This window comes from Saccopteryx bilineata, chromosome 11 (genome assembly GCF_036850765.1).
Source record: "Saccopteryx bilineata isolate mSacBil1 chromosome 11, mSacBil1_pri_phased_curated, whole genome shotgun sequence".
NCBI lineage: Eukaryota > Metazoa > Chordata > Mammalia > Chiroptera > Emballonuridae > Saccopteryx > Saccopteryx bilineata.
The window spans coordinates 70,791,679-70,802,871 of record NC_089500.1 but is presented as its reverse complement, the minus strand read 5'-3'; the positions used below and the strand labels follow the sequence as shown (position 1 = coordinate 70,802,871).

The 11,193-nt window shown below is 64.0% G+C and overlaps 1 protein-coding gene across 1 annotated transcript; it reads right to left on the bottom strand.

Moving 5' to 3' along the window:
- Positions 1–439: 439 nt before the first annotated feature.
- ALX3 (ALX homeobox 3) lies at positions 440–10,416 on the bottom strand. The gene is made up of 4 exons (XM_066246766.1): positions 10,111–10,416; positions 4,762–5,078; positions 1,946–2,074; positions 440–1,543 (listed from the first exon to the last, which is right to left on the bottom strand). Exons 1-4 carry the CDS (start codon positions 10,385–10,387, stop codon positions 1,235–1,237), a joined length of 1,032 nt encoding a protein of 343 aa, XP_066102863.1. The 5' UTR covers positions 10,388–10,416; the 3' UTR covers positions 440–1,234.
- Between the last annotated feature and the right edge of the window lie 777 nt (positions 10,417–11,193).

The window sequence follows — 11,193 nt, the reverse complement described above, 5'->3', positions numbered from 1 at the left end:
CCCCCACGGCTCTGGGGTCCTTGCACACGGGCAGGCACGCTCCGAGCCCTCAGTGGGCTGCCTGGTCTCCCATTCCACGCCCCTCCCATTGTCAGTCCAGCCACAAACTTGTCCCTCTTTCTCACTCCCCTTTTCACCCTCAGCCCCGCCTGAGGAGCCTAGTGGCCCTGGAGCTGGGCTCTCCTCCCTGCCTCCCACACCTGCCAAAGCCCCAGAGCCCACGGGCAGGCAACTGGGCCAGGCGTGGTGTGTACCCACCTTGAGGGCTCTGCTGCAAACCCATCTTCCCCTCGCCTGGCGGGGGGGGGGGGGGGCCCTGCCGGCCCGCCTGGACCCTGAGCAAAAACCAGCTAGAGCAGCCCAGGGCCGAAGCCTGAAGGTGTGCAACCACGGGGTCCAAACACACTGCCACCTTTATTATTATGCTGGGCAGCACACTTTTTGTTACAAAAGCATTTTTACAAAAAGGGGTTGGGATCTCAGGAGCTCAGGGTCTGCGGGAATCTGTTTTGTTCTTAGAAACGCCCAGAGGGTAAACCAGGGAAGTCTAGGGTTTCCATGGCATAGCTCTGGCCTGATTCTGTGGAGGAGAATCCAAATATTTGGTGGTTTCTGGTGGAATTCCTGCCCTGTGGAGAGGGGAGAGGACCCTGCAGCATGTTGGGGAGCGGGCGCAGGGGAGAAGGGGTGGCTGGAGCAGGGGAGACCTGGGCATTTTTACACTGACCACCAGCTTGCAGGCTCTTGTCTGCACCGGATGCTGGGTGCACGCCCCCTGGTGGTGCGAGGGGGGAGTGCGGCTGCCCTAGGTGTTCGTACAAGACTGGTTTCCCCGAAGTCACTGAGAACTCCTGGTTCAACCTGTGTCCTCCCATTTTCCTGCGTTCCCCGAATGAGGAGCCAATCAAGCCGCTTCGGCTGGAGGGATAACTGACACTTGGATGAAGTCTAAAGGAAGCAGGGCGGTCCAGCCCAGCGTTTGGGTGAGGAGACCCAGCGTGTGATAGGAAGAGTCCTACCAGCTTGGAGCCCCCTTTCTCCTGGGCAGCCCCACCTTATTCTAAGAGATAAGACTCAGCAGGAGGCTGAGGGTCCCAGCTGCTCTGCCGGCCCAAGGAACCATCTGGGGTTGAGGCAGAGGTGTGTCCTCCCTGGCCTTCGGGCCAGGGTGGGGTGGGAGCAGCCTGGAACAGGAAAGGGGGTGGCAGCTTAGTCTGCGTGTCCACACAACTGATCACGTGGTCCAGTTCAGCAGACTGGGCGGCTCCTTCGGCTTCACCCTGAGAGAGACGAGGCTTGGAGACTTATAGTCGGCATCCGGGGAGGGCTCAAAGCTGTGGTCCCCCAGGGCAGGGGAGAAGCTGTGGAGGGAGTAGATGCCGGGGTGGGCGCTGGGGGAGGCTGGCACCCCCATGAAGCCAGCCACATTCCCAGGCGAGTGGGAGTATGGAGACATGCACGGGGAAGGGAGGCCCTCCGGAGACACGAGGCAGGGGCCGGCCGGGCTCCCAGACCCTGGGCTGGGCCACAGGGAGTTCTGCCGCTGAAAAGAGAGAGAAAGCAGGCTCACAAATCAGTAGCCCCAGGGGCTACCTCCCTAACTAGGGGTTCCAGACACTTTCCCAGAAGCCTCTACTGGGCCCAGGTCTAGAACCTACTACCCTCCTACCCCCAGCACTCCTGAGCATCTTGGGAGTCCCCTGCTACTGCTCCTCAAAATGAGACCTTCCTCAGGGAGTCCCTAGTGCCAGTTGCTGTGGGTGCGTCACTGAGGAGACAGGTAAGGGCCCCACTGGGCAGAAGAAGAAGTGACTTGCCCATGGTAACACCGGACCCAAGGCCATTTCCGGTCTCCCCAGGGCCAGAGCTCATGGTCTTGCTGGCTACCAGACTGGATGGATGGACGTGGTCAAGCTTGGACGTGGGCCGGGGGGCGGGGTCTCACCTGGGGGTGGCTGTCGGCTCGGGGCAGCACGGAGATGTCGTAGGCGGACGTGAAGGGGTTCCGCCCCTCCTGGATCTTCCCATACCGCTCCCGCTTCCGCCACTTGGCTCTGCGGTTCTGGAACCAGACCTAGGGCAGAAAGGAGAGGCTGAGGGGTGATAGAGCGGCGCTGAGGCGTGGGACGGGCTGGGGAGAGCTGATTGTCCCACGGGGTGGGGAGCTGGCTCCGGACCAGAGCTTGTAAACCAGCGTGGTTCTGCGAGCTGGGGGAGGCGCCCGGGATGGGGCCGAGAGGTTCCACCCCCCTCCACTCCCAGGCTGAGTCACTCCTCGGTTCTCCAGCCTGGCCGTGTCTGGCCAGGGTGTCACGGGGCTCGTGGCCTCTGAGGTTTCGTGGTGTGCCAGTGCACATATACCGCATCTCCTTTTTCAGTCTGCCCGTCTCAGGGCATCTGAGGAATCTAAAAGCTGTCTGCTCAGGTCCTGGTCCTGCTTAAACCCCAGTGGCTTCCTGGGGATCTCAGCCCCAAGCCCAGCTATCTAACCAGGCCCTGCGCCTCTCCACAGGCCCGGCTCCTGCCAGCCAGCAACACTCCCCATTCCTCCACCACTGCTGGCCTGGGACACGCTCTGCCCCCTGCTCCTCCCTGCCTCTGCCCAGGTCCTCCCTAGCCCTCCACGCCCTCATGCATCCGAGGGGCACAGACCACTGGGCGTCTCTCGGACCACATCCTATTACCACCATGTGCTTGGGAGTCTGTCCCACCCATTTATTTGTGAGCTCCTGGTGGCTGAGGGCGGCATGTTGTGCGCTGCGCACATCTGTGTGCGTATCTGTGATGAGTCTGTCATTGGGTACGTGCCCGAAGACTGTTACCTTTCTGTGTATTGATGTGTGCATTTGCATTGCTGTCATTTAGTTAACATTTATGTGTTGGCCTCTGGGCTAGGTGTTGGCCATCTCAAAACTGAACCAGGCCGTGGCCGGTGAGCTCAGTCAGAGTGTCATCCTGAAACACCAAGGGTGCAGGTTCGATCCCTGGACAGCGCACATACGGGAAGCGACCAATGAATGCACAACTGAGTGGAACAACAAATAAAGGCTTCTCTCTCTCTCTCTCTCCCCCCCCCTTCTCTGTCTCTCTAAAATGGATCAATTTTTAAAAAGAAAAAAGAAAAAAAACTGCCCCAAGCTATAACCATTCCTGTTTTCTAGGGACCTAGCAGGGACTGCAACAGAAGTTGTGTGTGTGTGGGCACTCCACTAGTCAGAGCCCAGCCCAGAGGCTTGCTGAGGCCTCCGGAGACTTGATATTCCGATTTCCATGGCTTATATAATCTGGGCTTGTTGTGACCGTTGGCCATCTCGCTCTGATGGCCCCAGGCCCTGCAGAGCCCTAGTGGACAATCGCAGAAACCTGTTTTGGGAGGAACATGGAAGCAGGAGGACCCGGCAGAGAAGGGATACAGCCCAAGCCCCTCTGTTCCTCCAGGGAGACAGTCGTAGGGCCTTCTCTGCTAGATGGTAGCTGGCCTGTCAGTCCCCATACTCTGCCAGAGCTGGCCCTGCCCCAGGTTTCACACAGACTCCAGAGAGGCCCACGCAGGGGGTGACAGCACGAGCTCCGCCCCTATGAAGTCTCCTGTCCAGAGGCCACCTGCTCACCGTTCCCCAGAAGCCCGCACCAAACCCTGTCCCAGGGCCTCCTGCTGGGCCGTGCCAGGGAGCCCGTGAGTCACGCGAGCTCACGGCCAGGCCACAAGGACCACCTTCCTCTCGGGTGGGCCAGGCTCCTACTGAGGCCTCCTGTCCATTTCCCACTCCCTTTGCCGCCTTCGTGTTCCTTCTTGCTTCCAAAGTGTGCTAGACTCGAACTTCCTTTCTCCCTCTCCCCTGTCCCCTGCCCCCAGGCCCCCACCCGCACCCGCGCACCCACGCACCCTCGTTGGCCACGGTCCCATCTAGGAGCCTGGAGCCTGATCCCTGCTGGGAGCGTTTGCTGGATGGGGTGGGGCTCCCGGCCAGGGTCCGAGTGTTGGGAGTTCTAAAGGTCACTAGCTCAGGATGGCTTTGAGTAGCACTGAGCCTGAGCCCCCAGCGGGACCCTCCTGCTCTGGGCACCCACCTCTGGAGCAGCCCTGATTTGTGCTCGGCATTCCACGGCTTCCCAAATGCGGCCCCATCTGCATTCCTCAAAGCTCTTCCCTAAGTAGGTGGTACAATCATTCTCTCTTCCTAAATTGGGAAATTGTCAATGGCACGCCCCAAGTCCCCTGGTCAGCTAGTCCATGACACAGATGAGACCGCCACACAGGTCTTTTGACTCCCAGAGGTCATCACCCCCATACCCAAGCAAAAGCCTCAACTTGGGCTGCCAGCCTGTGGCTCCTGCAGAGCTGGGCATGGTGGGCAAGCCCAAGAGGGCCAGGCTGGGCATGGAAGGCATGCCCAAGAGGGCCAGGCTGGGCATGGTGGGCAAGCCCAAGAGGGCCAGGCTGGGCATGGAAGGCATGCCCAAGAGGGCCAGGCTGGGCATGGTGGGCATGCCCAAGAGGGCCAGGCTGGGCATGGTGGGCAAGCCCAAGAGGGCCAGGCTGGGCATGGTGGGCATGCCCAAGAGGGCCAGGCTGGGCATGGTGGGCAAGCCCAAGAGGGCCAGGCTGGGCATGGTGGGCAAGCCCAAGAGGGCCAGGCTGGGCGCAGCACCTGGGAAGGGCGGTTCTGTGAAGGGCTAGCGCCCACCACTCCAGCTCTTCCATGGCCTGGCCCGCTGTCTGGTTGGCCCAGGCCGCCAAAGAGCCCAGGGTGCCCTCACCTGGACGCGGGCCTCGGTGAGGTCCGTGCGCAGAGCCAGCTGCTCCCGGGCGTACACGTCGGGGTAGTGGGTCTTCTGGAAGACCTTCTCCAGCTCCTCCAGCTGGAACGTGCTGAAGGTCGTGCGGTTCCGGCGCTTCTTGCTCTTGCTCTTGGCCAACTCCATGGAGTCAGGGAGTCCCGGGGACAGAGGGGCACGCAAGCCGGCCAGGCAAGGGCCCGGGGAGCCCGGCAAGGTGGAGGACCCGTCCCTGGGGCCCCCTCGGCAGTCCAAGGGCAGCTGGGGGAAGCTGGCAGCTTTGGAGGCCTTCTCCTCAGCTGCAATGGAAACACAAAAAGCGGGATGGAAACCGAAGCAGACGGTTTTGTGGGTGGAATGGAGGGAGGGGGGCAACCGTTGACACTTCAGTCCCCGCCTCCCCTTCCCTCTTCTTCCCTTCCCCGAGCAGCCACCCTTCATGGGAGCCTGGCATTAGGAGGCCTTCCTGCTGAGCCTCCAGCTGGGGAGGGGGCCCAGGGGAGCCATGCTGTCTGTGGTCTGGGCGGATCTGCTGGGGCCAGAGGGGGGTTCATTTCGGGGAAGCGCTCTGCGGTGGCTCTTCCCACAGGGTGTGGAGGTGCCAGGATTGGCGCCATGGCAGGGCCTATCGCGAGGGTGGAGGAGGGGGTAAGGATGGGGCGGCTGACATCTGCCCGCCCCCGCCAGACACGGCCTCCCTGTCCGTCCTTGACTCTGCAGGCCTTGGCTCCCAGTCCTCCTGCCCAGGCCTTGGGTGCTCACAGGGACACTCAGCCAACCTATGGCTAGTCTGGCTGTGCCCCGTTCTCTGGATCCCAGGGCTCAGAGCCAAGTCAAATCCCCCATGCCTGGGGTATGAAGGGCAAGATGGGGTGAAGGGATTTTAGAGGGTCCTCTCGTTCCTCCCCGAATGTGATGTCTGGACAAGGACTTAAGCTCCAGCCACAGACAGGCAGGAGCTGGGCTGTGCTCAGAGAGAGCTGGTAGTCCAGTGTCAAAACGGAGCACAGCTCCCAACCTCATCGTTCCCCTCCCTCCCCAAGAGCATGGGACAAGCAGGGGGCACCTGACTGCAGACTGGGCACAGTCCCCAGCAGCCCACTCCAGCGTGCCAGACCTCACTCAGGAAGCTCGGTGGAGTCCCGCCACCACCAGGGCAAAGCGAGAAACAGATCACCCCAACTGCCTTGCCCTCGCCCTCGTCCTTGGGTGAGGGTCCCCAGCAGCGTCACCATAAAATCTCTACTGAGGAGTCCACTGGGATGGCAGGAGTGACGCCACAAAGGCGCCTCACAAAGAGGGACTCACACAGCCCCTTCCCTGGCCCTGGGCCGATCCCCTGCAGGACCTGGCCCCCAGGAGGCCCAACGAGCTGGCACCAGGAGGCAGTTTTTTTCCCAAGACTTGGTGTCAGGATGGCAGCTGTCCTTGGGGGAGGGTGGGACCAGAGAGACGGGCTCTGGGGTCTGGGGTCTGAGAGTCCCTGGGGAGGACTAGTGGTTCAAGGTGCTCCTCAGCTGAAAGGTGGCAGGGACCTCCGGGGACCACCCAGGTGGTGAAATAAGCTCCATGCTGTGTGTCCTGGGGGCTTGGGAGAGCCAGGTAGGGCCTGCCCGTGGGCTGTGCACCAATGACACACAGGGCTCCGGGCTTCCTTCACAGCTCAGGTGGAGCACAGGCAGTGGAGAAAATGCTCTTGTCCCCTGTCTTCCATTCTGGGCCACATGTTTTTGTTGTTGTTCTAGGGGCAACCTTCGGAAGAAGCACACCTGGAAGTTGAGTCAAATAACTGAAGTAGGCGGGGAGACTGGGAGACTGACAGGGGGCACCCCACACACAGCAGGGCTGAGATGGAAGGTCTGGGTGTCTCGGGTTCAGAAGGAGGTCCTGCTGGACTCTGGGAGTAGATGCCCAGTGTGGCTCAGGGATGGGGACCAGGGACTGCTGACACCGCTACAGAGCCCCCGTCCTGCCCCAAAGCTCTGGGGCTTTCTCTTCTGCCTCTTGGGCCTTCAGTATCTATTCCAAAGGGATCTGCCCAGAGGAAGTGACCAGATCTGGGGCTATAGGGTGCCTTCCTGTCAGCCACCCAGGGTCAGGGGTGAATGTGCACCAGGACTTCTCAGGATAGATACCTCAAATAAGGCCAAGCCTGCTGGCCTTGGGCGGCTGCCCACTCTACAGCCCTCTCAGGAGATGGAGAACTTTTCCCTCATCGACATTGCCCCAAACCCTTACCCATCCGCCTGGAGGGCTCTAAGGCAAGGGTGGCCTTCCCCCTCCTTGGGGGTTAGGGGAATGCTTCCAAGATTACCAGGCAGCCTCCTGAGGATGGATGCCCAAGGAAGAGAGGGGTGGGAGGCAGGGCGGTTTAGCAGGCCAGCAGTCTGGTCTAAACTCCTAAAGGGAAGGATGTGCTCTAAGGCTCTGGGCGCGGCCGAGGTGTGTACAGACTGCGGGTGGAGGTCACTTGCACCTGGTGGGGACACCGAGCAGTTAAGGGGGAGTGCTCTTGTTTGAGACTGGGAGCCTGGGGCTCAACGCCGGGGTGTCCAGGGCGTGCATGACCACAGGACCACAGCAGCCATCGAGGGGCTATGGAGCTTTGTCCCTGACTCGCACTCAAGCTCGCAGCACCCCGGTCGCACCCGGGGAGCTGCCGGAGCCCCTACCAGCGGCAGCCTCGGAGCCGGCCGCACGGGAGGGGGAGCGCACGGCTCGGGTTGCCTTCGGGGAGCCCCACTGCCCCCGCGATGGCGTCCATTGAAGCCGCAGGACCAACCCTCCGGCTTTGAGTTTTCCCGGCAGTGTGCTCCGCGCCCGCGCCGTTTCCCAAGCGACCCTCAGTGGTCGCGGAGGTTGGGTATCCTGCAGCTCTGGCTGAAGACCCGAGGCCGACGTGGACATAATCGCAGCATGTGGGACCCTAGTGAGGCCTGGTGCTCTCCCTAGAGTTTCGCAGCCTTGGCCTAGAGGCTTAGGCCGGGGCAATGACCGAGACACGGTCCTCCCGCGGAGCGCGTCCCTTACGGTTGCCCAGCTCAGGGTCTCTGGGCCAGCGGGCGAGTTCCGAGGTCCGGGAGCCAAGCGAGGGGACAGGCTGCGCGGGCCCAGGCAGAGCAGGAAGTACCCGCCGAACCCCTCTCGGGCGCTCTGAGCATCCACGCGCAGAGGGCACGGCGGTGGCCTGCACGGCCTGGACGCGGCAGGGTCCAGAGCAGCGATGGGTGTTGTCCGCCAAGGGCGGGAAAGAGACGCGGTGCGCCAGGCTCTGGGGCGCGCAACTGCCCGTCCGCGGGCAAGATCGCGCCGCAGCTGGGGAGCAGCTGCGCGCTCACTGGTCTGAACTGGAAACATCCGTGCCCGTTACTTTAAAGGCCGGGAAATAAGGCGGGTTCCCCCTTTGCCCGCCACGTCCCACACACAAACTGCGCGCCCCGAACCCCAGGCCCGTCTCTCCCCAGCAGCCTGGCTCCGTGGCAGGGACGCAGGCCGTGTGCTCTCCCGCCGCCGAGTCCCAGCCGGGGCCCTGGGGACGCGAAGGCTCTTCCCAGACTCCGCTCGCACCCGCGGCGCCTCCTTTTCGTTCGGCCTGTCCTCCGCTCGGCCTGAATCCTTCCTTTTCTCCTCCCACCTGCCCCCAGTTTGCTATTTTCTGCTCTTTTCGGGTGTGCCTTTTCCTTTCGTTTTATCTGCTTCTACTGTATTCGTCTCTTCCCTCCTCCATTTACCCGCTTCGTTCGATCTCCACTTGCTTTTTTGGTTTCTTGTTCGTTCTTCATTTACTCCTTTCCCGCCCGCCCAGCCCGTCGGCCGCCTCTACCGCTCGTTATCGCCCCTGTCCTCCGATGCTTTGTTCGCGTTCCTTTTCTCTCTGTTCGCTTGTTTACACGCTTCGCTTTTCTTTCCGCGCATTTCGTTGCCGACCCCTCGCCGTGGCCGGTTCCTTCCGCCGCGCTTCCTGCTGCAGCGCTCTCCGCCGTGTGCTCGGCGCCGGGCAGGTCCCGGTGCCCCGCGCTCCAGGCGGGATCCGGCGCGCCCAGCAGGGACGTGGACCCGCGGGGTGGGTCCTGCCCGACGCCGCGCGCCCCGCGAGGCCGGGTACCTGTCCCCGGCGGTGCTGTCGGCGCTGCGCGACCGCCGCCTCTGGCTGGGATCAGAGGAGCCAGGCCAACTGCTTCTCATTAAGTCCCGACTGTGGTTTTTATCAGGAGAGCCTCTTTCAAAGGGCGCAGACACGAAGCTCCGCAGCCTCGCTCGTTTCCTCCGCTGACCCCCACACACCTCCCGCCCTCCTCTCCACATTCCCACCGCCGGCGGGGTGAAGGCCGAGGCTGCCCGTCCACTCCGCGGAGGCCCGCGAGGCGCCAGCGGGGCGAAGGCGGGTTGGGCGGATTTCGGAGGATCCAGCCCTGGGCCCGAGCTGCGGGATGTGGCAACGAGAACGGGGCGGGCCCCGGCGCCAAGTCTCCTGCAGGTCCGCCCGCGCCGTGAGCGCCGGCGGGGCCGCGGACCCCGCGTTCAGGCGCGATCTCGGGAGGCAGCGCGGTCCAGCCGGCCCCAGCGCACAGGGCACGGAGGCCCCCGGGGAGGAGGCCCGCCGAGGCTGCTCCTGACGGCCCGGCGGTGACGATCCAGTGCGAGGAAGCCGAGACTGCGAGAACGGTGGCTACCGCGGTGCGTAACGCGGGGAAACCAGGTTAGTCTGAGAAATAACACAACAGTCATTCCGTGGTGAGCATGGCCCCGGCACTGCGGGACCGGCCGCGGCCACCCTTGCGCGCCTTCCCCACGGAGGCTGGGCCTGAGGACGAGAGGCCGGCGGAGGCCGGGCCACAGCCCTCGGCGGGGCCCGGCTTGGCCAGTCTGGGTCGGGGCCCAGCCTCGGGGATGCAACAGGAGCTAGACTGAAGACAGCCGGGCTTCTCCGCCCGGACCGGGGTCGAGGGCTCAGTGCGGCGCCCGGGCCCTGGGCCTGTTCCGAGTTTCTGGGAGGCGGCAGTCCCAGCCCCACGGAGGCCAAGCACGAGCTCTCCTTCCCGGTCCTGGCCGTCTTCGGGCCCGACTGGGCCCCCAGCCTCGGCCGCCACCCTCTCTGACCTCCCGCCTCCCATTCCCGCCGCCGAAGGCACGCGTGGCTCTGCCTCCCGCACCGCGCGGGCTTCTGCTCGGCCTGGCCCAGCGCGGGCCCGGCTTCCGAGGGAGCCCTGGCGCGGGGCGAGAGGGTCACCAAGTTGGGAAGCGAGCGGGAGAGGGAAGCGGAGAGGCCGGAGCCGGCCCGGGAGCGAGGGGAGCGGGTGGGCTGCGCGCTGCACCCGCACCGCGCGTTACCTTCCGCGGGGCCCTCGTAGAAGTGGCCGCCGTTGAGCGCCGGGCCGGGCCCGAGGTCCTGCAGGTACTTGGCGGGTGGCTTGGCCGGCTCGGGGAGGTAGGGCTCCAGCGTCCCGCAGGCCGGAAAGCGGGTCAGTCGCGGGCCGCGGGGCGGTGCGGGGTGCAGGTGAGGCGCGGCGGCGGAGGTCCCCTGGGCTCCCGGAGTCTCGCCGCCCGCGGCCGCGTAGGGGCCGGGCCCCGGCCCCACGCCGAACGGCGCGCAGCGCTCGGGGTCCATGCCGGCTCGGGGCGCACAGGCCGCCGGGGCTCCGGGGCTCGCGCTGCCGGCGCGGCCTGTGAGCGGCCGCCAAGGGGGAGGGACCTGGGAGCGGGGGCGCGGAGCCCCCGGGAGCGGCGTGCGCCGCGGGGGGCGGGGGGCAGGCGAGGGGCCGCGCCTCGGCTGGAACTCTCCGCGTCACGTGCGGCCCCGCGCGGTTAACCCCTCGGAGCCCGGGAGCCCCCCGCTTCACCTTAGCCCGCATGTCCGGAGCAGCTGGAGGAGAGGGTAAGACCCTTTTGTCTGCCCGTCTTGGTGAGGCCCCAGGTCGGGGCAGCGCCCTTGGTCCTGGTATCCGGTGAGCGGCTCCGGCCCCGAGAGCGGTCAGGCAGTTCCGGGTAGAGTCCTTCTCCCCCAAAAGAACTCGTAGGCCTGGTCTCCTCACATCAGCGTGGGGTAAGGGCCGAGGCAGATAAGGGCTGGAACTTTACCGAGCTCAGCTGGGAGTTGGAGGACCGTTCCCTCCAGCAAAAACACGTCCCTTAGCGATCTCTTGCTTCTCACCGAGATAGGCATCGTTGGGAGCGTTGTGTGGAAATAGCTCTGCTCAGGGAAGGGGGGCTGGGAGCTGGGAGTTGGGCACTATCACTAATTGGCTGCGGGACCTTGAACCAGCCGTTATAGTTCTCATCTAACTGGGAGTTAGACTGAGTCAGTCCTCAGAGTCCTTATATATTCCTGGTAGGTCTGAAGCAGGGGCAGGGCTGGAGCAGACAGGGAAACTCGCAGGGGCAACCCAGGACTGAAGAGAGGCCGGCAGAGGCTGC